The sequence below is a fragment of the Coregonus clupeaformis genome, unplaced genomic scaffold (assembly GCF_020615455.1).
Source record: "Coregonus clupeaformis isolate EN_2021a unplaced genomic scaffold, ASM2061545v1 scaf2219, whole genome shotgun sequence".
Classification (NCBI taxonomy): domain Eukaryota; kingdom Metazoa; phylum Chordata; class Actinopteri; order Salmoniformes; family Salmonidae; genus Coregonus; species Coregonus clupeaformis.
The window spans coordinates 43663-71257 of record NW_025535673.1 but is presented as its reverse complement, the minus strand read 5'-3'; the positions used below and the strand labels follow the sequence as shown (position 1 = coordinate 71257).

At 45.0% G+C, this 27595-nt stretch overlaps 2 protein-coding genes across 2 annotated transcripts; one reads left to right on the top strand and one right to left on the bottom strand.

Annotated features, from left to right (window-relative positions):
* The first annotated feature begins 371 nt into the window (after positions 1-371).
* Positions 372-7184, top strand: LOC123488359 (desmin-like). The gene is given in 10 exon segments (XM_045219276.1): positions 372-974; positions 977-1073; positions 2304-2364; positions 2711-2806; positions 4382-4543; positions 4674-4799; positions 5099-5319; positions 5754-5797; positions 6127-6215; positions 6622-7184. Coding segments are annotated over 10 exon segments (1452 nt in total). The 5' UTR covers positions 372-460; the 3' UTR covers positions 6664-7184.
* Positions 7185-7269: 85 nt separating this feature from the next.
* Positions 7270-26652, bottom strand: LOC121579557 (transmembrane protein 198-B). The gene is given in 7 exon segments (XM_045219277.1): positions 7270-9854; positions 10071-10229; positions 10231-10280; positions 11069-11411; positions 11413-11654; positions 12237-12527; positions 26256-26652. Coding segments are annotated over 6 exon segments (1119 nt in total). The 5' UTR covers positions 12403-12527; positions 26256-26652; the 3' UTR covers positions 7270-9695.
* Between the last annotated feature and the right edge of the window lie 943 nt (positions 26653-27595).

Below are 27595 nucleotides of genomic sequence, written 5' to 3'. Positions count from 1 at the left end.
TTAGGGTTGAGCTGGCGTGTGGACATGAAGCTGTCCAATTGCTGAGCTGAGGCCTAGCTGGCCATTGTGAGTTCAGTCATGCTGCTGTGGAGGTCAGGGTGGACACAGCCTCCCAGAACCCTCTCCTCTCACTCTGGAACACAATCTGTACCAAAATCCCAGACCCCACACCAGGACCTGTGACAGCCCATTCTGGAGAGGGGGGGGGGGGAGGTGAGAAACGGAGAGAGAGAGACCCAGACAGAGAAGGGAAGAGAGTGGTAGAGATGGAAAGAGGGGAGGGTATATAGAGGATTTGAGGGAGGGGATATGAGGGGGTAGGTACTACAAATAGCCAGAGTGAGCCCTGTGTGTCCCTCAGTCAGCCTCCCTGCTCCAGTCCACTCCAGCAGCCATCTCAGACCCTTCTCCTGCTCCAGCCCAGACTTTTCTCCTGCTCCAGACCTTTCTGCTCTCCACCATGACCTCCTACCGCTCTTCTGCTCAGTCGGCCCAGTCTGGCACCTCATCCTACCGCCGCACCTTTGGCGCAGGGTACAGCCCTGCCATGTCCCATTCCCTCTACAGCAGCCGGGGCTCGGGCGGGGGCCTCGGACTCGGACATGGCGGCTCCGGCCACATCTCCTCCCGGGTCTACGAAGTCACCAAGACCTCCGCCTCGCCCGCTTACTCCGGCTACCGCACCTCGTCTCACTTCGGCGGACCTGTGATGTCATCGACCGCACACGGTTCACGGTCATACGCAGGGATGGGGGAGACACTGGACTTCAGCCTGGCCGACGCGCTGAACCAGGAGTTCCTCCACACACGCACCAACGAGAAGGTCGAGCTGCAGCACCTGAACGACCGCTTCGCCAGCTACATCGAGAAAGTTCGCTTCCTGGAGCAGCAGAACGCTACATTGGTGGTGGAGATCGAGAGGCTGCGGGGGCGCGAACCCACACGCATCGCCGACCTGTACGAAGAGGAGATGAGGACCTGCGTCGCCAGGTGGAGGCCTTAACCAATCAGAGGAGCCGCATCGAGGTGGAGAGGGACAACCTGGGCGAAGACTTGGACAAAATCAAACTAAGGTAGGAGAGAGGGGGAGGAGGGAGGAAGAGAAGGGAGAGGAGCAGGATGAGGGGGGAGAGGATGAGAAGGAGGAGGTAGAAGGAGAACGAGGAAAAGAGGAGGAAAAGGAGGACGAGTAGGGGGAGAAATATGGCAACTAGAAGTTACTGTAAAAGCACTTTGTGACAACTGCTGATGTAAACAGGACTTGATTGATACATTGATTCATTGATTGCTCAGTTGATGTAAGACTGCAGGCGTGTAGTATCTGATTGTGGATAAGTGGATGAAGGAGAGGATTATGGGTAAGATTAGATAGAGGAGAACTCCAGACGAGTAGATCGTAGTATAATGTAAGCATGACATTTCAACCACTAGAAGCAGCACTGATATCACGGCTGGTTCATGCATACAGTCCCCTAGGATTTCAGTCAGCACCGCTCTATTAGCTGTTGTGGTTTAGCTGGTTTGTTTGTTGTGGCTACAGCAAGTATTTTTAAACTTGGTCATAAGTGTCTATAACTTTGCTTCAGGTTTTTCAAATGTGTGATAGACTTACTTATTTATTAAGGAAAAGTGCTGTTTGCATAGTTGTGAGATCAGCATGCCTCCTCTGCTGTTGAAATGTAGGCCTAGATTACATTTTAAATACACAGTGTATGTGTGGGTTGAGTGACAACACAGGATCTTCCATGACATTCTCATTCAACCCATGAAATGGGAGAGAAGCACTAGTGATTAATAAAGACTGGTGAAGAAAGAAAGATGCACACAAGTGCAGAGTGGGATAGTCTTGTTCCAACTCCAGTGGACCTTTAATTAAGTAGACTAGATCCATCCCCCACCTAACCCCTGAAGGACTAGACCCAGCCTCCTTCTGAAAGACTAAAGCCAGCCTCCTTCTCACATTAGGGTATGGTCTAAGCCTCAAGCCCTTACAGAGGCATGTACTTACCGTCGCTACGGGCACCACGGTCTGGCTCTATAAAAGGCCAGGAATTAAAACATCTGTATACAGATAGATATAATCCAGATCTCTATATCTGTCAGTATGGCCTCCCAACGTCTACAACTGGTATTCAAAATGGGACCTGGGATTGGATTATGACCACATTTGCACATTATATCCACACAGCAGTCTTAAAGTGCATATCAAACTATTTCTGGGTGATTATTAGACAGGTGCAGACACATAAAAGACACAATTGTGATCGGTCTCACACCATCTCTTTGATTAACTGTGTATCCAGACTGCAGGAAGAGATCCTTCAGAGGGAGGATGCAGAGAACAACCTGGCTGCTTTCAGAGCTGTGAGTTGAACACTATAAATCAACACAGATTATGAATATGATACCATTTTCTCACTACTAGTATTTTCCCTGCTATTACTCTAAACGTAGACTGGATGGGCACAGACGTCAGTCAGTTCAACGTCAAGTTTTGATTGAGTTGTCAACTAATGTGAATTCAACGTGAAACCAACAAATAAATTCACAATTTAATCGGATTTAGGTTAAAAGTTGGGTGAAAAAAGACAAATGCCCTTAGTTTTTCCACGTTGATTCAACGTCACCACATTTATTTTGGGGTTGAAATGACGTGGAAACAATGTTGATTCAACCAGTTTTCATCTAATCTAACGTCTGTCTGTTCTAGGATGTTGATGCTGCCACTCTGGCCCGTCTAGACTTGGAGAGACGCATTGAGACCCTACAGGAGGAGATCGCCTTCCTCAAGAAGATTCACGAGGAGGTACGTTACTCAGTCTGTGTATTTCAATGTGTTTTGTGTTATTACAGTTGGTCTGTCTGTCTGTCTGTCTGTCTGTCTGTCTGTCTGTCTGTCTGTCTGTCTGTCTCTCTGTCTGTCTGTCTGTCTGTCTGTTTGTCTGGCTGTCTGTCAATGTATCTAGTCATTGGTCATTCCATCTGTCTGTCTCTCTGTGGTAGGAATGAACAAAGACACACACAGACACACAGACACACAGACACACAGACACACACACACACACACAATCTCTGCCAGCGCAGTGGGCAGTTGGCACTGGGCCTGTGGTCTGCTATATGAGGTCTGTGTAATATCCCACAACAGACTCACTGCTATAATTACTCTCTGAGACAGGAATGGATACACACAAATCAAATCAAGTGTTATTTGTCACATGCTTCGTAAACAACACCCTTCCCAACAATGCAGAGAGAAAGAAAATAAGAGAAATAATAGAAAAGTAAAACACGTAATAATAAAATATATATTAAATACACAATGAGTAACGATAACATGGCTATATACACGGTGTACCAGTACCGAGTCGATGTGCAGGGGTACGAGGTAATTGAGTTAGATATGTACATATACAGTGAGGGAAAAAAAGTATTTGATCCCCTGCTGATTTTGTACGTTTGTCCACTGACAAAGACATGATCAGTCTATAATTTTAATGGTAGGTTTATTTGAACAGTGAGAGACAGAATAACAACAACAAAATCCAGAAAAACGCATGTCAAAAATGTTATAAATTGATTTCATTTTAATGAGGGAAATAAGTATTTGACCCCTCTGCAAAACATGACTTAGTACTTGGTGGCAAAACCCTTGTTGGCAATCACAGAGGTCAGACGTTTCTTGTAGTTGGCCACCAGGTTTGCACACATCTCAGGAAGGATTTTGTCCCACTCCTCTATGCAGATCTTCTCCAAGTCATTAAGGTTTCGAGGCTGACGTTTGGCAACTCAAACCTTCAGCTCCCTCCACAGATTTTCTATGGAATTAAGGTCTGGAGACTGGCTAGGCCACTCCAGGACCTTAATGTGCTTCTTCTTGAGCCACTCCTTTGTTGCCTTGGCCGTGTGTTTTGGGTCATTGTCATGCTGGAATACCCATCCACGACCCATTTTCAATGCCCTGGCTGAGGGAAGGAGGATCTCACCCAAGATTTGACGGTACATGGCCCCGTCCGATCAAATACTTTTTTCCCTCACTGTAACTAGGAATAAAGTGACAGATATTAAACAGTAGCAGCAGCGTATGTGATGAGTCAAAAAGGTCAATGCAGATAGTCTGGGTAGCTATTGGTTAACTATTTAACTAACTATTTAGCAGACGCTCACTCTGTCTTATACAAGGTGAACAAACACTATTTGTGTGTGTGTGTGTGTGTGTGTGTGTGTGTGTGTGCTTCTAAACAGACAATGGAGAAAAGAAAGCTGCAGAAACCTTAAACTATTGACCTCTGCTCCTCCTCCTTCTCCTCCGCTTTCTTCCACTTTAAAACCTCCCCCTTCCTCTCTACCTCACCTCACCCCTCCCTCCACACCTCACCTGCAGGAGATCCGTGAGATGCAGTCCCAGATGCAGGAGACCCAGGTGCAGATCCAGATGGACATGTCCAAGCCGGACCTGACAGCTGCCCTCAGGGACATCAGGGCCCAGTATGAGGGCATCGCGGCCAAGAACATCTCGGAGGCTGAGGAGTGGTACAAGTCTAAGGTGGGGGGGAGAGGGAGAGGGAGAGAGGAATGAGACAGAGAGAAAAGGGGGGAGGGGGAGGAAAGAGAGATAGATAGATAGACAAAGTGATGTACTTCATTGTTGACCTCTGACCCCTGCTGACCTATAGGTGACAGACCTGAACCAGGCGGTGAACAAGAACAACGAGGCTCTGAAGCAGGCCAAGATGGAGACCATGGAGTTCAGGCACCAGCTCCAGTCCTACACCTGTGAGATTGACTCACTTAAAGGCACCGTAAGTCTCTCAGACTGAACACTATTCTCCTCTTCTCATGACACCATTTATTCCTCCTCATATCCTTCTGTCCTTTCATAATTCATACCACCACCCTTTATTCCTCGCCTTCTCATTTTCTTCATGTTGTCCTTCCCTGATCTGCAAGTTCACTTCCAAGAAACATGACGGCACACTTCTCCATGTCCAATCTCTTTCTAAAATGTCTCTCCCCCTCCTTTTCTCCCTCTCCCCCCTTCCACCTTCTCTCCCCCTCCCCCTCTCCCCTCCTCCCACTAACCCCCTGTCCCTCCCTGCAGAACGAGTCTCTGATGAGGCAGATGAGAGAGATGGAGGAGCGCCACGGGCGGGAGGCGGGTGGGTTCCAGGACACCATCTCCCGTCTGGAGGCTGAGATCGCCAACATGAAGGATGAGATGGCCAGGCACCTGAGAGAGTACCAGGACCTGCTCAACGTCAAGATGGCCCTGGATGTAGAGATAGCAACCTACAGGAAACTGCTGGAGGGAGAGGAGAGCAGGTATGAGGAGGGAGATGAGGAGATGAGAGAGAGAGAGGAGGGCCGGTGAGAAAGAAGCAGGGGAAGCAGAGAGGAAGGGATAAAGAAGCAGGGGAAGCAGAGAGGAAGGGATAAAGAAGCAGGGGAAGCAGAGAGGAAGGGATAGAGGAGGGCAGGAGAAAGGGGGAAGAATGAGAAGACAATAGCAGGGGGTTGATGGAGAAGACAATAGCAGGGGGAAGAAGGAGAAGACAATAGCAGGGGGTTGAAGGATTACACAATAGCAGGGGGTTGAAGGAGAAGACAATAGCAGGGGGTTGAAGGAGTGCTGAAGAAATGGGGTGAGAAGAAAGGAGGAGAGGACTGAGGACAGAGAGATTATGCATTATCTTGTATGACAATGGTATTTGGTATCACTGCTAAAAACTGACATCCCCCTTCCTCTCCCTCTGTAGGATTTCCCTTCCCATACAGAACTATTCCACCATGACTTTCCGTGGTAAGAACAACACACACACACACACACAAACGCACATTCACGCACACTCTATTTTATCAAACACTGCTGCAAAATAAGATGATTTACAGCATCACGCCACAAGAGGGCACAATTGATACAAGTAGCTAAATCTTTTGCAGCTGTTTACTTCACCATAAATCAAAAGTGACAGGGTTGAACTTCAAATGATCCTCACTTGACCCCTCAAGCCTGATGCATAAATATAACCATTCATTAGTTGATTTTAAGGGGTGACACAAAAGTTAAAAGGTGAACAGAGTTGTTGTAAAGAAGATTAATATTAATTCCACGGTTGTCTGTCTGGACAGAAACAAGCCCAGAGCATCATCATCGCGTTGCTGAGTCACACTCAAAGAAAAGTGTCCTTATCAAGACCATCGAGACCCGCGACGGAGAGGTAACATACACACGCACGCATGCACGCACTCACGTACACACACGCACGCAAGCACCCGCACACACACACACACGCACACACCCTAACGTAGAGATACACTTGTTTGTAGAGTGAACCAGAGATCACAAACACACCCACAGACTTGTATTTGCACAGACTTGTATTTGAGAGAATATCTCAAATTCCTCTCCCCTCGCTGACAACAACATAATACGATTTCCCTTCCACCGGAGTCAAGTTCTGACAAGCCATATTGTTCTACCAACACCAACTGTAGCTTTACTTTGCAGCTGTATCTTTCCCAATAGTTTAATAGGCTTGTTATTTCACTTCTAATACACACCAATCTCCCTCTTGCTTCTTCTTCTCGCGTTACAGTAAATGTCTTCTTTGTCTCCCTCTATAGGTGGTCTCTGAGTCAACACAGCACCAGCAGGATCTGATGTAACAGCAGACAACAGAAGAACAAAACATAAAGACTTAGGGAAGACAAAAATACTAAATAAAAACAAAAAGGACTTTAACAACTCACCCGGGTGGCCCTTAGTTGTTCTTAATTCAAAGACGTTGTTTTTAAAGACACAAAGGTAATTCACTCAAATGAAATAGCAAAATAGGCTGGGTGACTTAAAGTACGAGCTGACCTGTTTGTCATTTCTTCCTACATCTTTGTACACCATTTGACTTTATTTATTACTATATATGATACTGTATGTTCTATCACAAGAGTGACGTTAGTATGAGGAAGGTTCTCAATCGACAGAGAGGCGAGAAAGGAGAGAAAGAGCGAGAGAGAGAGAGATGTGTCTAGGGAAAAGGAGATGGGGGTGAAACAGGTGAGAAGGGTAGACAAATGAAAGATGGAAAGGGGGAACATGGAATGACAGTGAGGCTGACAATCGCTTATGATGTTCAGAATTGTGAGCTATAGGTTGGTTAACAAATAAAACAAATAGTGACACATGCTCACCAGAGTCAGTCTGCCAGTCTCTGTACATCTATTATGTTCTCTATGTGTGTGTGTGTGTGTGTGTGTGTGTGTGTTGAATTAAAAGTCAAAGACATTGTAAAATCACATTGTTTATCATATACAGGCCAATAAAAACACATGCTTTAATAATAATAATAATAATAATAGTATTCATAATTGTATTTTTAATAAGCATGGAATATCACCGGCCTACATTTATGAGGCTGCACTCTTGAAGTCAAAAGATGTCAATAATATAATGTAAATAAATTACCTGATAAATAAATATACATACAGTACTTCAGAAAGGACACATTATTTCATATAAATCAAATCAAGTATCCTAAAATAAATCCATAAGAAAAAAACTAAAACAATCAAATAAAGCAAGAAATACACGGAAACAGTAAAAGTACAGTAGCAGTGTTGTTTATGTACAAAACAGAAGGTGAGAAGAATGCACACCGGAGGGGGACAGTGGGGAGCTACACATCTCTACTGTTTGTGCTGTATGGCCAACTCAGTAATAGCCTGGTCCCAGATGCCACTCATTGTCATGCTAAGCATGTTTGGCATGACATTGAGTGGCAAGGAGTTGACATGATGGCTTAAACAAGACTGGCACTCAGGCTAATTTGCTAACACTTCCTCTGAATGCGCTCTTCATAATGTATAATAAGCGCATAATAAGTGCTCATAAATATCAATTTAATCTCTATGCATTATAGTGCATTATACATAGCTTATAAGGCATTATATATGTGCTTATAATACATTATTAAGAAGCTATTCATGAGAAGTGTTACGAACTTTACACATGGTTGTTAGATGTGGGACGACCAGGCTAGAGGGGATAGGAACAATTGTCTGGTGAGGTGAGGAGGACAACGCCACGGGAGAGAGGTAAGAGAGGGGGACAGAAACAGGAAGGAATCACTGAGTCATGCAGCCAGGTAGGTTTCCCCTGGAGGATTCTAGGAAAGGAACTTTGATTCTCATACCCTGTCCTGACCCACAGCCCAATGGGGCAATCATCATAATAATAATAACATCACGCCTGTGTTATATTATCACATGTTGTGTTTCACACTCACAGTCCCTTTCACAGTCTGAGTCAAAGACAATAATAAACCATAGATGTCATGTCACAGAATGTTATGATCCATATTCAAAACCCAATGCACATTATGTAGGGGTTCTTTGTTAGGCTATTTTCTGTGACCGGAACGGTCCTCTCTGTAGAGTGGATGGGGAGTGGTCAATACTCTCGTTGAAATGGTCTATCGTTTATTCTGACTCCTTTCTGTTTTTAACTCTGTATTGACCTCTTAATGACCCTGGGCTGACTTCCTGTAGTGTTCCTTTTGGTAGAGCCCAGGGCAGGTTAGACCAATCACCATCCACTGTTTCCTTGCTTGCTCCCTGATTGGTTCACTCTTGTTCCTCTGCTAGACATACGTCTACCCTCATTCCTATTGCAAAAACGTTGTTGTCTGTCACTATAATAATATATCATGTTATCATATAGTCTCTCACGTCTCTCAGTCAGTGACCAATGCAGAGATCTGCCAAAAATCCCTATCCCACTGCTGAATGGTACAGTCCAAGTAAGGGCAATCACAAGGCACCCATAAATCCACCGGATCTTCCAACTTCAGATTTAAAGAAGAGGAAGTTCAAACTGCTTTCCAAAGAAGGATATCGTCCAGCACCAAGAATGCATAATGCTTCCTCTTAAAAGACACATATTCTTCTTCCCAGGAGGTGATCTGTTGTTGGGCTGGCATGGCACAGAGCAGGGGTCTGTTACTATTCAGTTCTCATCAGAAAGTCCCAACTCCATAGGATGGAAACGTATAAATGCAGTACAAAGGAACTGTCTGTTGACGACAGAGAACGATTTGAAGAATTAAGACTGAGTAGAAGACACACTTTAAGTTGAATCTTAAAAAATCCTGAAGAGAGGATTGTATTCCGGTCTCCATGGTAACACGATGCCGCATTTGAAACCTGAGCCATGCTTCTTTAAACTGTGTCCTGATGAAGACTGGCTGGAGGCTGGATGGAGGGAGAGAAGCCTCAGGTAACGGTCATCCATCCAGTTAGAGGCCCTGTATTTCTCTCTCTTTTCTCCAGATCCAGTTCCACTGCAGTGTTTGTGGATGTGTGTACAGTACAGTATTTTCATGCATGTGGCTGGTGTGTGTGTGTGTGTGTGTGTGTGTGTGTGTGTGTGTGTGTATGAAACAGAAAAAGAAGTTCAGGCCTCTACTATTCACATACTCTGATTGGCTCCAGCATCGTGGTGGGGGAGTGGTCAGTCAGACCTATACTGCAATACAGGCCTTTGGGGGTGTGGTCACACCGTTTAGGGGTGTGGTTGGATCCATACTGCAGCACAGGTGGGTTGTGGGTGTGGTCACACCTTTTGGGGGTGTGATGTGGCTGCCAGATCCATACTGCTGTACAGGTCATTGGGGGTGTGGTCGGACCAGTGGTTGGGGGAGTGTTCAGACTTGTAGTAAGGGGCCTGCAGCTGCAGTGAGGGGCGTGGTGGAGCCGCAGTCATAGTCCACATCGGTGTGAGCCCCTCCTCCCCCCATCAGTCTGCCCCCTCCAGGATACGGCCTGGCCTCCACCTGCCTGTCCCGGAAACTCTGGATGTAACTCTGGAGAGAGAGAGAGAGAGAGATTAATATTGCATGTTAGATCAGTGATGAGAGAGATAAAGTGAGAGAGAGAGGGAGCGAGAGAGAGGAAAAGAGAGACAAAAAATGTGATGAATGCTAAAAGACTAGAGACACTGAGGAAGAAGAGATGAGGAGAATGGACAGAGAGAGCGAAAGACAACGAGAGAGAGAGAGAGAGACAGGGAGGACACTCACAGGTGATAGGACGTCCCCGTCAAAGCGTCGTATAGGGTTGGGTTTCCTGCGATAGGCGGGTTCGGGGTGCAGGGGTTTGGGAGGGTGAGAGCTGTGGGTGGAGTCTCTCTGTTGCTTATTCTTCTTCTTCTTCCTGCTGCGATCCCTCCGCTCCTCCTTTTTGACGGATACGCATCAGCTGGACCTGCCGCTGCTGACGACTGATTATCACTGAGAGAGGGAGATGGAAGAAGGGGTTCAGATATACACACACATACACACACTCAAAAAACACGCATGCACGTACACACACGCAAGGACATTGTGCAGCTAGCAACAGATGTTTTAAAACACGCACACAAGAACGACCCAACAAGCCCTTTGACAGTTGCCCTGCTCCACATGAATTGTGTTCTGATTGTGTTCATCTTTTTATTTAGACTAGACAAGCAGAGCCAGGCACCATCTGGTAGCCAGGGAGTTCACCCAGCAATAATCTGCTTCTCTCTCTCTCTCTCTCTTCCCCTGAAGCTACCTGCTCTTTGTCTCTCCCCCTCTCTCTCTTTATTTCTCATCTTTGTTCACCTTCTATCACCCCTCCCTTTCTTGTTTACACCTCTCTCTCTCTCTCTCTCTCTCTCTCTCTCTCTCTCTCTCTCTCTCTCTCTCTCTCTCTCTCTCTCTCTCTCTCTCTCTCTCTCTCTCTCTCTCTCTCTCTCTCTCTCTCTCTCTCTCTCTCTCTCTCTCTCTCTCTCTCTCTCTCTCTCTCTCTCTCTCTCTCTCTCTCTCTCTCTCTCTCTCTCTCTCTCTCTCTCCTCTCTCTCTCTCTCTCTCTCTCTCTCTCTCTCTCTCTCTCTCTCTCTCTCTCTCTCTCTCTCTCTCTCTCTCTCTCCACCTATTCCGCTCCAGTCATTACCATGAGCCCGTCCTTCCCAATAAGGTGCCACCAACCTCCTGTGGTCCACAACCATCAGCATTGACGTCAGTGTAACCCCTCCAGCCCCAGATCTCAGACTCACCCTTGGTGTGGGAGTATCCCTCTGCCGTCACCTTCCACTGTATCAACACCCCCAGGAGCGTCAGGGCAGGCCACACCCCCAGCACCACCCAGGTGATCCAGCAGACGGGCCTCCCTCTGGGCGCCGCTTTCACCCTCTCATACATATACAGCACCAGGGCAAACAGCTCCACAAAGTAGTCCAGCGCCACCGTGATTACCGCCGCCCCGAACACGGCCGTGGACATGGTGGTGAAGAAACGCTGCCATTGGAGGGTGAGAACGGCGAACAGCATGCCCAGGCCGAGCAGCACCCCCAGGGGGACCCAGACCGACCTCGGGGGGGCTGTTCGACAGCTCTTCCATGCCCACCAGGGTAGCCACGGCCACCAAGAGGCCCAGGAGGAGACCCACCATGAAGAGACCCACGGAGCGAACCAGCATGGTGACCAGGCCGCAGAGGGTGCCGATGCCTAGGCCGATGCCCACCGAGGCCTCCACACTGAGCTGGGTGTCCAGGACGCGCTCCTTATAACACAACATGAAGATGACGATGGAGCCAAACATCAGGCCCGTCAGGAACATCACCGCCTTGAAACAACGGTACCCTGAGGAGCGAGAAAGACAGGGAGTTTGTCTTGAGCATAGAGATCCACTATATTGTGTTCTATTTAATTATGCGGTCTTGAGATTGTCTTGTTTGACCATCTCTGTTATATGTTTACCTTGGCAATGTACATAAATGTACCAAGTCAATAGTTGATTAAATTAAATTGGATTGAGAAGGAGAGAGACAAATTTGAATCTGAGAGCGAGAGAGAAAGAGAGAGATGAGGGAGAGAGAGAGAGAGCGAGAGCGAGAGAGAGAGAAAGAGAGAGCGAGAGAGAGAGAGAGAGAGACAGAGAGAGAGAGAGACAGAGAGAGAGAGAGAGAGAGAGGTGAGATGATTACCCTATGCATACCCCCGGAGCGGCTAAATTCTCCAGAATATCAGCTCAGTGTTGCTTACATAATCTCATCACTGTGCTTCACTTGTAATCACTATTTATCATAGTGTCAGAGAGGTTCTGCAGATGTGACTGATGAACATTACTACTGAGAATAATAAAATACCACTTAGTGTGTCAAAAGAGGAGGAGCTATGACCATTCTACTTCTACAAAGAATCCCTTTTGCACCTGTGACTCACCGAAGAAGCAGTAGATGATGCCGAAGAGGCAACACATGGAGCACACGACGGAGGGAACCACTTTGTAGCGCCGGCCCGTCTCGTCACAGCCGTCCAATCGCTCAGGGTTTAGGTCCTGAGGGGGCGGGGCCAGCTTGAGCACCAGCGTTTGTAGCGTGGACGTCATGGCGACCAGAGAGTGATGGAGTGATGGAGAAAGTGAGAATGAGAGATGGAGGGATTGGAGTTTTCAGGAGAGGGAGGAGTAGGGCAGGGAAGATTAGGGAGCACTTCCCATCCACAAGAATCCACCTGTAAAGAGAGAGAGAGAGAGAGAGAGAGAGAGAGAGAGAGAGAAGAGATAAGGAAAACGTTAGACATGTATGCATTTACTATAGTTGCTGCAAAAACCTCCACACACACAGGTGTGTAAGTAGAGCAGTGATCAAGAGTTACAGAAAACAGACAGACTCCCTCATGTTTGGATCAGGCATTTAAGTATGAATATCATCTCTCAACACGTTGGAACAAACATCAGAGACACAGTCTGATTGTTCTACAGATGTGTTCTTCTATTTGAACAGTGACTGACTCTCTCCCACACAAAGACACTGACATATGCTTCACCAAAGCTCTCACCCACCGACATCGTTCCCCTCATTCCCACTCTTCCTCCTTTGTTCTCTCTCTCCCCGTCTCTCTGTCTCTCTGTCTCTCCAGTCTTCCGTGCGAGGAGGTTTCTGGGTCAGATGTTGGGTTACATAAGGAGCCCAGTGTGTGTGTTAGGGAGCTAGTTTGACTCTCACTGGAGCTGTTGCTGGTGAGATATTTATGAGCTCCATATTGTTCCCAGCATGCATCACTTCACCTCCCCGACGCCTTGCTATCGCTCACCCACACCTCACCTGAATGTCACCCCACCCCTTCTTGCGTCTCTCTCTCTCGCTCTCTCTCCTTCCTTCCTTCCTTTCCTCTCTCCCTCTCCTCCCCTTTCTCTCTCCTTCCGTGTCCTCCTCTCTCCCTTTCCCATGGCAGGTTTCATTATTTCTCTTCCAGAAGGTGTGGCTCTGACAGCTATGGAGTTACAGCAAACAGGTTTCACACCATTTAACATCATAGAAGTGAAGGTGCTGCTTGGGTAGACAGTATTAGCATGTCAGCATTTACCAAGGCCTCTGAATATGCATCAACCAGAAAGCCAGGTGTGTGTGTGTGTTTCTCTATGTGGCTCAGTGCCAGTGTCAGGCCTGATCAATGGCCCAGCATGAAGCTATGTGTCTGAAGTGATGTACCATACACCTGAAGGGAGAGGTTGACTGAGGGAAAGTAAACACATTGATATAAATTAACTGAAGCTGCAATAGGTCTCTGTGGGATACAGCCTCTACCGTCCTCTAAGGATGGAATAAGAGGAGCAAGGGCGAGCTCTGGGGAGAACGTAGTGAAACATCAATGGATCCCTGGCTGATTCTACAGTATCAACTGGGATTTATGAAATCCTCCCTGAGGTATGGATTAAAAATAGAATTGGGTTGGAGGCCTTTGCTTTTGCACTACGCCAACATGTACTGCGCTATAACAGGATTGGACAGGACTCTATGTATGGAGTAGGTGTGTAGACTACATGATTAGCTATTACGTTATTACATTAAGAAACATGTCTAGTAGCGTTGCTATTTAAGATGGAAGTGGACAAGGGAGAATAGGCTATCTCTGTCTTCTTCTGACGCTGACTAAATCCTTCCAAACCCATAAGTCACATCCAGCCCCTAGCTGCTCTCCTCTCATCCAAACATGTTATAATAATAATCATCTTTCCGTGCGGATTACTCCATCTCTGCTGAACACCCGAGAGCGGAATGGAGCGCCAGTAAGCTGTTCTAGAAGCAGATCCAGGGTTAGAATAGAGAGTTTCAATGTTCACAAGAGATCATCTGTTGAAAAACACAGTTCAGTTGAAAACAGCTTGGCATTCTTATACAATAACAACTTCCCACTTCCTGTCTGTTGTCATGACAATGGTAGGATGTTTGGATTCCGAGCATGTCCTGGTCCAAGTTGCATGTCTGACCAATGGGAGAGCTGCCTAAACCACCATAGCAACAGTCAGAGAGCCAATCAGTGCCCGTCTGGCTGTTCCTCTCTGTCGGTTAGTATCTCTCACTCTCTCTCTCCTTCCTCTACCAGTTCACAGACTAGCGCTCTCCCTTTGGCAAGTCCCCCCTCATGTCAGATGTAAACAATGACTTAAGATAGATACAGACACACACGCACAGTGGCCTTGCTGGTTTCTTTTGCCTCACATTCATCTAGTTGTGACAAAAGACTAGAGTGCGTGTGACTGTGTGAGCCCAAATCACACGGGGAGATGTCCGTCAACGGCGTGAAATTGGTGTGCGAGAGTAGCGAGCGTTAATTCGCATACACTGCGTAGCGTATGATAAAGTAATTGTCATTATGACAATCCATAATAAATAGTTGCATTTAATTATGTTCGCTATGTAGGCTAGCCCCCTGTGTGTTATTGTTGTGACTCAATTTATATGGTCCTACGGAAGCCACCATACCTGGGCAAAACAGTTGTTATGCTAGATCACGAACGTGAGTAGAGTTGTAGCTTATAAACCCGAGACGTTTATAAAGAACTAGCTAAGTGTCGTTTTTCTACACAACAGTATTCTCTCTTGAAATCCGAGTTCCTCTAGTTTTCCAGTCGTAACCTGCCTAGGTTATATGCCAAGCTATGATCGAAATCAACACAGACAGGCTGCAATTGTTTTCAAATATGCAGTCTAATTCACTGATATTGATAAACAATGCACAAACAGAATATGTTCTGACAATTTATCAGCTAATTGTACCAACACTGCTCTGCGTGGACGCGAGAAAAATACACTTGCTTTCTAATTTGACGCGCTCTGACGCCGTTGATGCACGTGCCTCGTCTGTTCTCTCTCATTCACTCCCATGCATTCTCATTCCAGCTTGAGCACGCACGTAAAAAAAAAAGCTTATCGTGTGATTTGGTCTTTACAGTGTGTGAGCAGGCAGATCCAAGGACAGAGAGGGAGAAAAAAGTGGTGTGAGATAAAATGCCAACACTAGAGTCTGGTGTGAAAGTGTGTACTAGTGGAATAGCATTAGATCCTACATTTAGTCCTAGCCATTTAAGCTCCATATGGTGATTATCTGGACAGGGTGCAAACTGCAAACACACTCATTGAATGGCTTTCCACATCATATCATATCTTTATAGAACAGAATCAATCTAGTAACTGGCGTTTTTCCTGGTCAGGTCACAGGTTCAGGACAAACTCTAAGAATAGCATATGATAGGGGGCAGTGTGGTGTGGATGATACCATGGTGCTGTGTAGAGTAGTAGCCTATCATGTGAGATGGGTGGAGTCTGTCCGCTGCCCTGCAGCATCATGTTCTAGTCTAGCAGACATCCAGCTGTAATAATCCCCAACGGGCCTGTGTGTGTGACCATCTCTCTCTGTGTGTGTGTGTGTACTGTCTATGACTTCCTCTCAGCCAGTGGGGCAGACAGCTGTACTTGCTGACATCTTCTCATCTGACAGATGCTCAAATCTACTCAGCCATATGTTAACAGACAGCATTAATATAGCTGCTGTGACCCCCCTTTATATGGTGTCTGCTGGTGTTGACAATGGTTGGGACAAATTAGAGACTTTACTGAAGGGACTGTGGGCTTTGTAAATGTGAAAAAAAGGCATGTTTACACCATTATACTGTACCTGCCTCTTGCCTCCCACTTCTACTCTTGAATGAATGTTCAAAAGGCACTATATAAATACATTTTGATTCATTTGTTACTCTTATTCCACTATTTTCTGAAGCGTTTTTCATAATGAATCTTGTTCTGGAGGCAGCTCTGCAGAGTGGTCACTAGCTGGCAAAGCCACAAAGTTATGAAATCTGATTTTAAACCTAACCCTAACCTTAACCCTAACCACATTGCTAACCCTAATCTTAAATTAAGACCAAAAAGCTCATTTTAGTTTTCATACATTTTTACTATATACTGTAGCCAATTTTGACTTTGCAGCTGGCCTAACTAAGGGGACATTGTTCAGGTCAGCCTCTAGGACAAAGCTCATGACAATAAATGTCAACCTGACCGTTTTCTGATCATCTTACCAGAGATTCTTAGTGTTCTTTGTAGGCACGCCATCATAACAGGATTGCAATCTAATTAGACAAAACACATAAACTGCTGAACACGCTCATTTACACAGAGATACATAACCACACATACACGTGGCAGTAACATTCAGATCATACGGTAGGTATCGACAATGATGCATTCGGAAAGCTTACAGTTGAAAGCCTTTCATTGAGCGATTTAATTACTTTTTGATCTCCTTAGCCTGGAGTGGCCTGTGTAGTTGGAGGCTACAGGGCTAAAATATGAGAGAGAGAGAGAGAGAGAGAGAGAGAGAGAGAGAGAGAGAGAGAGAGAGAGAGAGAGAGAGAGCAATTATAAAACAGTATGAAGAATTTGAAAACCTAAATGAGGAAGACAAACTTAAATACATACTTGGTGAAAAACCAAAATGCTGTGCTTCAGCAGGCAAATGTGTGGCCTCCTGCCACAACCTGAGGGACAGCCAGTAAGAAGTATAATGTGATTATTCATGTTAGCGTATTCTTTATTATTATGTGTTGAAATTGCTGTTAATATGAGTATGACTATCATTATTGTTGCTTAATTACAAACAGTCTAGTACATTCCTTTCTCTGAGCATCGTCACTATGTTTACTTTGACAATGGAAGTGTTTACTTTCCATGTCAATAAAGTATACTGAACTGAATTGAGAGAGTGAAAGAGAGAGAGAGAAATATAACTAGTAATCTAACATTTAAATGTCTCTATTCTTTTGAAACTTTTGTGAGTGTAATGTTTACTGTTAATTTCTGATTGTTTATTTCACTTTTGTTTATTATGTATTTCACTTGCTTTGGCAATGCAAAACGTTTCCCATGCCAATAAAGTAGAGTCCAAAAGGTACTCGCACTCAAAACCATGAAAAGGAATATCCCAAGGAGGTTGAGATGCAAAAAAGAATATAATTCATGATCGAAAGAATACAAAAAGTGAAAGTGCAACGCATTGACTCCTGATTCGCCAGTCTCTAATCAACTATCTGCTTGCACCTGTTGCACACAGCAGGTGTGTCTCCTTAAGTACATATCTTCTTCATTTGTTTGTATAGCACTGATGCTCTGTTCCTTTCTCATTATTTGTTTATATGGCACCTTTCACTTTTAGTATTCTTTCAAGCACGGATTAAAATAATGATATTATTTTTGCATCTCGGCCTCCTTGGGTTATTCCTTTTCATGGTTTTGAGTGCGAGTACCTTTTGAACTCTACAGGTAGTCTTCTCTCCCACGCACCAGCCGCCTTTCATTCTAGCCTGAGAGCTAACCCTTATACTGTCTTTCCATGTCAATAAAGCCCATTGAATAGAGAGAAATAGAGAGAGAGATACATATATATATATATAGAGAGAGAAATATATAAATAGAGAGAGAGAGAGAGAGAAATATATAAATAGAGAGAGAGAGAGAGAGAGAGAGAGAGAGAGAGAGAGGGTTTGACCAGAGGGAGCGGTGCAGCTGGGTGTGTGTGTGTACAGAGGGATGACAGTGAAAGAGGTAGTATCTCTCAGTACAATAGCCCTGCCATTTCTGATTGATTCTAGTGGTGTGGGGAATCAAATGGAAAGAGGGGAGAGGGGCTAGGAGGGACATGAAGCCATGGCTTTAGTCAGCCCCAGATAATCTAGCTGAGCGCCCAGCAACATGGAGATGAATATGTTTGACTGTATGTGTGTGTGTGTGTGTGTGTGTGTGTGTGTCGCGCGTGTGTGTGTGTGTGTCTACAATGCTCATAAGTCATGAGCCTCATTCACTAACAGGACCAATCTATACTGTACTTCTGGAGAGAGCTGCTCTAAACTGACATATCCTAGTTATGTGGCACCAGAGTGTAGTGACTGACTATGTTTATGACTGAAGTGTCAGTGCTTCTGTATAAATGTCATCAAAGCCTTCAAGAGGATAGCTGACTAAGAATGTGGGTAAGAATTATTACATCAATGTCTTACTTCAGTCTCATTAGATACAACTATGATCAGTACTGAATAGTGTATGTGAGTGACTATTTCGCGTCTCAGCGCCACAGTCGCCGTGACTGACGCCAAGCCAAAGCGTGTACCAAATAAGTAGCCCAGTGAATGACTGGAGATACGCTGACACACACAGCCAGGACCCCCCCGCACAGCCCACTCAAGCCTTCCTGCAAGCTGTTGTCGTGCTACAGCCTGGCAGTGCAGTCTGGAGATGATGAAACCAAAGATGTAACCATGCTGACTGGTGACTACCCACAACCCAGCGTATAGGAACTGGACCCGCTCCAGTCTCCACACACACAACCAGCAGGACATTGGCTGCATCCCAAAGGGCACTCTATTCCCTATATAGTGCACTACTTTTGACCTGAGCCCAGTGCACTAAACAGGGAATAGAGTGCCATTTGGGATGCAGACATAATATTATAGTCATCCTCCTACGGCTCCACAGAGACCTTTGATATATGTTTAAGGACAGTATGTACCTTGGTGTATGAGTGTGTGTGTGAGGGAGAGAGGGGGTTTGTGTGTGTTGGGGGGAGAGGGATATGTGTGTGTGTGTGTGTGGCTGCCTACATTACTCCATTAGCAGATTGCACTAACCTATTTAGTCATCTCAGTGTTCTTCTCAGTACAAACAAATGTGTCACTACAGATGACAGTCTCTCCGTCTCCCAACTCCTCTCTCTCTCTCTCTCTCTCTCTCTCTGTCTCCCAACTCTCTCTCTCTCTCTGTCTCCCAACTCCTCTCTCTCTCTCTTGTCTCCCAACTCATACCTCTCTCTTTCTGTCTGTCTCCCAACTCCTCTCTCTCTCTCTTGTCTCCCAACCCTCTCTCTCTCTCTCTCTCTCTCTCTCTCTCTGTCTCCCAACTTCTCTCTCTCTCTCTCTCTCTCTCTCTCTCTCTCTCTCCTTCTCTGTGTCACAATGGCACAGTGTCGTGACAAGAACACCAGAGAACATGTGCAGGGATGTCACCTTGTATGATCATCCCACGGTAGTGAGTGGGCATAAGCAATAGCTATAACACGTGTGATACCCAGCACGGGCTTGGCTTCCAATGCCAACCATATAGCATAACTCTCATATGTACGACTACGCATACACTCTTGGAACTATGAAAGACGTATCTGACAGCATACCTTTGTCGCATTTCCCAATCTCAAAGCGATATGTTGAAGAAGAACATGGGGTGAGAGCAGGAAGTGAATTACATGAATGAGACCTGAGACTACACAGAAGAAAGAAAAGAAAGGTTGAATAAGAGTGAAAATGGAGAACAAGTAAAAGAAAGAAAAATACATCTAGAAGGCCAGATCTGCCAATGGGCTCCCCATTCCCAGTGTTTGCTTACATAACCACTTCATAATGCATTGCTCACTATGTTACTGTGTTGCTGCGGGCTTTAGTCTGTCGCTGCTGCTAAATGTCTTTATAGACTTCATCAGATGTTTTCTCACTGTGTTGCTGTTGCTGCGGGCTTTAGTCTGTCGCTGCTCCTAAATGTCTTTATAGACTTCATCAGATGTTTTCTCACTGTGTTACTGCTGGTGTGGGTTTCAGGTCTGTCGCTGCTCCTAAATGTCTTCATTGGGTTCCCCAGATGTTCGCTCACTGTTTTGGAGCTAGGAGGACTGTCTATGGATATAATGCAATCCAATAGAAATAAAATCAATTAGTGTGCTTTTCTAAAAAATACAATGAAGCAAACACACACACTTTCTTTAGGAAATATACCTTTTCTAGTTCAATTTATTCTATTGGGTGTAATTATATTTTTATGTCCAATCACACAGATACAAAATGGTGGCTGTGTTGCCAGTCGCTTTGCTTGTTAGCTTCTTATCTCCTTCTTCATCAACTTCATAATACAGACATCAGTAGTCTGATCAAGCAAGATTGCATATATTCTTTTTTTCTTCTCTCTCTCTCTCTCTCTCTCTCTGCAGATATCTTTGGGTTTCGCCAGTCTTATCTCTTGTTCTCTCCCAATTGAATTTCAAGGGCATAACCAAAATAATCAAATAGGGCCTACTAAGATGCAGTAGACCAAGGTTATGTAGAATGTTTTGGGATGAACGTAGCCTGGTGCCAGTCTGTTTCTGCTCTCTTGCCAACTCCTTATGGAATTGTTATGCCAAACAGGTTTGCAAGAGCACAAACAGATCTGGGACCAGCCAGGCTAGGATGAAAGTATGACACCCACGTAACTCCAGGAAGGCCAATGAACTACTGTGAGAGTTCCATGAGGCATGTAACAGACAACGCTCACATGGTCACAGACTTAGATCACACAGTCCTATCAGAGCCACTTGCCAATGAAGAGCTATAGCTTGTGGCATGCACACAAGGGTTTGGCGCGATAACAGTGACAGTTATCAATCAATATAGCTGTTCATTTCAACCCTGAACCTCTAAAGCTGCCTAATGTCGATCAATATCTATCACTGATGTCTGACTGACAGTGGTCGCTGTGGAAACGTGACAGGCTGTGTCACCGTGGTAACTAGGACAGCTGTGGTGGCAGGCAGATCATTGGTGTGTATGTCAACACCATAGAGAGGGTATGTCAACACCATTGGGGCACCATAGGGACCATGAGAAACCCTTGAGGAGACAATAGATAGTGATTCAACTAAATGTCAAATCCTACCAAACAGATAGAGGAGACATGGTGTTAGACTTGGCTGCTTCAGGCACGTTGTTGGCATATTATTTGTCCTCTACCCCCTCTGGTTCTGGTTGTGATGCTAGGCCCAGGCAGAGTGGTGTGGACCTGGGCAGACAAGGATGTGTTGTCTGGCCTGGGGATCACCTGGTTAGACAGTCAGTGGCCCAAAGGTGGCACATAATGGGCAAATAAAAAGGATCCTACTTCAGTAAATGCTGCCTGCATGGATGGACTAGAAATCGCTTCATTCTGCCCATAAAAGGGGGTGGTGGTGATGGTGGGGTGGATCCGGGGGCAGATAGAGAGAGAGAGATGGGTTTATCTATGAGAGCTTTGTGTGTCAGCGGACATGGCCATGAATGCTACCAATTGTTTTCATCAGCAGACTGCTGAGGCTGCAGCTCATACACTCTCTCTGGGATGGAGTTCCTTTGGAGTCGTTAATGAACTGAACAGACCACTTTACGCATCTCCCAAAGAGACCCAGGCAGTCTAGTGGGAATCTAAGGGAGTTGAATTCTTTCTGTGTGTGGACCTAGAGGTGACTTGCAGTGGTTTATTATACACATACAAAGAGTCTCTCTCTACTGACTCTTCTAATCTAATTGCATCAATTCACCTGTAATTATTCACTAGGACAAATGATTGAGGTCCAGAAACAATGGCTAGACCTTAGGCAGTTGTAAAACTAAATTCAGCTTATTAATATTTATGCTCTCATACTTATGATTGAGTTAGTCCCAGTCTGTGTCGGTCTGATCTGGTGTTAATCTTGGTGTGTGTGTGTGTGTGTGTGTGTGTGTTCTGCACATAGACGGATAATGAGATTGGGCCCTGCTATCTGTATCTGTAGCCAGGGGGAAGGACAGCAGAGGACTGGATTAATGCTATTACAATCCATCTCATTCCCACCCCTCATGCAAACACGCTTCACCTCTCCTCACTTCACCTCCCTTTCCCTTATTCTCTCTCTCTCCATCTCTCTGTATCCCACAACTTTTATGTTGCGTCTTCTGCTATCATTCCTTCATACATCACATTCCCCATCGCTCTCCTTCTCTATCACTTCTCCACATTCTCTCTTCCCTTCTTCCTCCATGTCCCCGCTCCTTTGAGTGTAAACGCTGTTATTAGTCTTTACTTAGCGTTGTCATTGTTACATAACTGGGATAGTTGTACAACAAAGGCTCCGTCTCCACACCGTCTTTAAGATGCTACTGCAGTATAGGTCCCAGTGTTCCCAATCCTCCCCCCTCACTGAAACCCTACACACTCTCTCCCTGTATACCTGAGGAAGGAATTGGATAGTATCCAAAAACATCCCACTCCTTATCATTCAGGAACTGTATCTTGCTGCATAATGATTCACCTCACCTCTTCCTCATCTCTATACTCTCAAATGGGTGTTTCCTTTCCTTGTCTCTTTTCTTTTAGTCGCAATGATTGAAATGGATGAATGAATGAATTAATGATTGATTGAATGAATGATTTGTTCCTCGAATTCAGAGGCAATGATGGAAAGCGAATGAGCGGAAGTCATGCACTTAAACTACTGGCAGCCATTACACTTAGCCATCATTCAACCACACACAGCAGGCAATAAAAACATCTCTCTCTCTCTCCCTCTCTGAATTAAGTTATTTCATTTAACGCAACATAATCTAAAAATATCTAAGCAGCTCAACAGGACATGGGATTAGACACATAACTGTTTAACAATCATCATAATCAAAGGGATCAAAGCATCATAGTTACGATCATCTCCATAATTAAAATGAATTCCTTAATCTCCATAAATCTGTGTAAAAAAAAAGGTCACACATAAATAGACATAGGATTTCAGAATGTACAACAAAACACCTGTCTGATAAGCAATACGACATTCCTGTGTGTGTGCATGTCGAGGAAGGACTTTTGCTTTTCAGTTCCTTAATCCAGGCTGCACGCTCATTTGACCCCCGTCCATGACCCGACCTCTAAACTGGCCCTGTCAAATAACAGCACAGCAACGACCTCTGTCATGAATCAATCAATAGTCTTCATGAACTCCCTCATCAATGGAGCTATCATGCAATTCAGTCAACACAGTGATTGGAATACATGGAATAAATCAATTCAATTAGACTTGTTTTTGCTGTTAAAAGAACAATGCTTCCATTGGTCGATATGACAACACATGACAGTTATGTTGCCAATAATGGGTCATGATGAGGACAGATAGACAGAGCAAATTAGATGGTCACTCAGCCAGTGTCTTGTTCCTACAGCGAGGGAAAAAAAGTATTTGATCCCCTGCTGATTTTGTACGTTGCCCACTGACAAAGAAATGATCAGTCTATAATTTTAATGGTTGGTTTATTTGGAACAGTGAGAGACAGAATAACAACAAAAAATCCAGAAAAACTCGTGTCAAAAATGTTATAAATTGATTTGCATTTTAATGAGGGAAATAAGTATTTGACCCCTCTCAATCAGAAAGATTTCGGCTCCCAGGTGTCTTTTTATACAGGTAACGAGCTGAGATTAGGAGCACACTCTTAAAGGGAGTGCTCCTAATCTCAGTTTGTTACCTGTATAAAAGACACCTGTCCACAGAAGCAATCAATCAATCAGATTCCAAACTCTGCACCATGGCCAAGACCAAAGAGCTCTCCAAGGATGTCAGGGACAAGATTGTAGGCCTACACAAGGCTGGAATGAGCTACAAGACCATCGCCAAGCAGCTTGGTGAGAAGGTGAAAACAGTTGGTGTGATTATTCGCAAATGGAAGAAACACAAAAAGAACTGTCAATCTCCTCGGCCTGGGGCTCCATGCAAGATCTCACCTCGTGGAGTTGCACTGATCATGATAACGGTGAGGAATCAGCCCAGAACTACACGGGAGGATCTTGTCAATGATCTCAAGGCAGCTGGGACCATAGTCACCAAGAAAACAATTGGTAACACTCTACGCCGTGAAGGACTGAAATCATGCAGCGCCCGCAAGGTCCCCTGTTCAATGAAGCACATATACATGCCCATCTGAAGTTTGCAATGAACATCTGAATGATTCAGAGGAGAACTGGGTGAAAGTGTTGTGGTCAGATGAGACCAAAATGGAGCTCTTTGGCATCAACTCAACTCGCCGTGTTTGGAGGAGGAGGAATGCTGCCTATGACCCCAAGAACACCATCCCCGCCATCAAACACGGAGGTGGGAAACATTATGCTTTGGGGGTTGTTTTTCTGCTAAGGAGACAGGACAACTTCACCGCATCAAAGGGACGATGGACGGGGCCATGTACCGTCAAATCTTGGGTGAGAACCTCCTTCCCTCAGCCAGGGCATTGAAAATGGGTCGTGGATGGGTATTCCAGCATGACAATGACCCAAAACACACGGCCAAGGCATCAAAGGAGTGGCTCAAGAAGAAGCATATTAAGGTCCTGGAGTGGCCTAGCCAGTCTCCGGACCTTAATCCCATAGAAAATCTGTGGAGGGAGCTGAAGGTTCGAGTTGCCAAACGTTAGCCTCGAAACCTTAATGACTTGGAGAAGATCTGCAAAGAGGAGTGGGACAAAATCCCTCCTGAGATGTGTGCAAACCTGGTGGCCAACTACAATAAACGTCCGACCTCTGTGATTGCCAACAAGGGTTTTGCCACCAAGTACTAAGTCATGTTTTGCAGAGGGGTCAAATACTTATTTCCCCTTATTAAAATGCAAATTAATTTATAACATTTTTGACATCCGTTTTTCTGGATTATTTTGTTGTTATTCTGTCTCTCACTGTTCAAATAAACCTACCATTAAAATTATAGACTGATCATTTCTTTGTCAGTGGGCAATGTACAAAATCAGCAGGGGATCAAATACTTTTTTCCCCCTCACTGTATGTAGGTCTATTGACATTGACTGGCGCTGCCTGGCCTGGTCTGAGAAGGGGGTTGGAACAGACAGGTCAGAGGTCAGGATAATGAAGTGGAAGGTGGGTGGTTCAGCGTTCCAATTGGATCAGTGTCAGGGCATGGTTGTTTTCAGGGCATGGCTGTTCCACTGCTGACATGGAAATCAATGGGCAACATGTGTGCTTTATCTCCACCACTGACAAACACATGTACTCACACACACACACACACACACACACACCTTTCAGTGTGCGTGAGAAAGAAAACATGTCAATGTGTTATCATAGCCTGCGATTTCTCTGGAAGGAAGATGTTTACACTAGGAAACAGAATCTACACTAAACATGAGAAATATGGAGCGAGATAGGAACAGAGAGAGACCGGAAGAAAGAGAGAGAGAGAGAGATATGGAAAGAGAGAGACACAGATGCCAGATTGTTGTCAACAAGGCTCAAGATGTTGTATGTTTGTTTTTCCTCTAGGATCATTCAAAACCTGTGTGCACCACCAACAGGCTAAGGAAACCCTCATGGTCTGAAGGCTGTGGGGTTGACAGATTGACTGCCTCACTAGAATAATAACACACAGACAGCCATACAGTGATATCCCGTCTGTTAGGCGAGAGAGCAGGTAGTATTATCTTGAATGTGTTTACCCTGTGACTCAATGAGAACTGGATGCTTTCTTTCCACAACACACCAGTGAGACCCAAAGATTTAGTTCCCTGAGCTAACAGCCTAGGCTTTAGCTCGGTGGGCTATTCCACAGCATTGAGGTGCGCAGACGACCTGGGCTCAAACCCAGTAAGTCACTCACATACACCTCCATAGGCTTAGGGCTACCCATCTATTTAGAGTGGATGTATGGCGGTGGCATTTCCTGGTTTGCACTTTTATAATAGATTATGCTATGTTGCCTACCCAAAGCGTCTACACCACATTTGTATTGTAATGTAACTGACAAAGACCCTGTGATAGCAGCACTATTGACTGGAATGGCATCTTTGCACACTTGCGCTTTGGGACATCATGGATATAGCTTCACAAGGCAGAAATGAAATGATGGCATTGATGCTATAGTGCCGTCGGACTTCGATAGGTCTGACCTAATTAATTAGATGTAAACAACCATTCCGTAGGATTAAATAACACAACATCTTTCATTTGACATTAGCGCCGGAACCATAGTGAACCAACGGTCATCTCAGCGGTTGAGTAGCTAGGCCAGTGGAAAACCGTTCCGCCTGGGATGCCCGCGGCATGGAATGTCCATTCGAATGGTCCCTATGATGAACAAAGCGGCGAATCGTCGGCGGCAACTCACCATCGCAAAGCCTCAGCATCCTACGAAGCACTGCCCCAGCCATTCTGTCCGCATCTTGCCCAAAAAACGACTCCTCCGAATCCTTCAGCATCCCTCATTTTGATACTCACTCCCTATCAATAGGATAGACAGTCAAAGCGCACTAGGGCGCGACGGATGATTCTAGCTAGTCCAGTTAATCCAATGCAGCCAGACACACACGACAACTGTAGCCTAATTCAAAAATATACAGTGACTAGTCTACATTATAGAACATATACTATCTATGTATAGCATAATCTTCGAGAAGTATCCTACATCTTCATCCAGTCCACATTCGAAGCTTTGCAGAGTGCCGACGAAAATAATGTGAGCGTCCAGGGCATACGGAGGAGACATATAGCATCAGCAGGCTCAATAGGCTCATGCCGGGGCATACCATTCTAGGGAAAAGTGCAGGGCTGGAAGGATGAGGATAAGAGGGCAGGAGCGCTCTAGGACAAAATATGGAGGACAGTGGTGCCGATCCATGTGAGATGTTCTGCTTATAATGAAATGAAATGAAATTCTCAACATCAAATAAATATGAATATTTAACTAAATACATCCAGTGTTCAGAGTTGCCCTACGAGCTGTGGTCCATAGGCTACTTGATAAATATGTCTAGGCTGGCTATGGGCCTATAATATAGCCCACATGTGAGATGTAAAATGTGGGCCTAATCATCCATAAAACTGCCAATAGCATTGGTGCCTATGTGGTCTGTCCTGTAAAAATTTGCTTCAACAAGTTACAAGTAAATGAGTTCGGTTTTCTCAATTGAAAAAAAACAACTGCATTTGTTGAAGCCAAATATATGATTCAATGCCAACTGTTATATTTGATTATTAACAAACCTATATTTAAAGTTGCAACCTACTGTATTTATTTTAACACTCAACTTACTTTTCCCCTTTGGTTAAACCTAATAAATAACACAAATGCAAACAAATATTTAATGTAAATAAAACCCATATTTCCATCTTTGTATGGACCGCAGAGTTGCCAGCACTTGTTAAATGCTAATGTGAGACATAGGAAAACAATGTGGCACATTTCATAGAGACTTTTAATGAAGTAAAAAAGGTTGATGGACAATACCCTAGACAAATATACAAAGTGTATTAGAAACTAATGATAATATTATAATGCACGCACACACACACACACACACACACACACACACACACACACACACACACACACACACACACACACACACACACACACACACACACTGTGATACATTTCTCCTCAACACCAATGTGCATTTATTACAGGGCAGATTAGTAGTGCACTGGGCCTTTACTAGTCCTGTATTA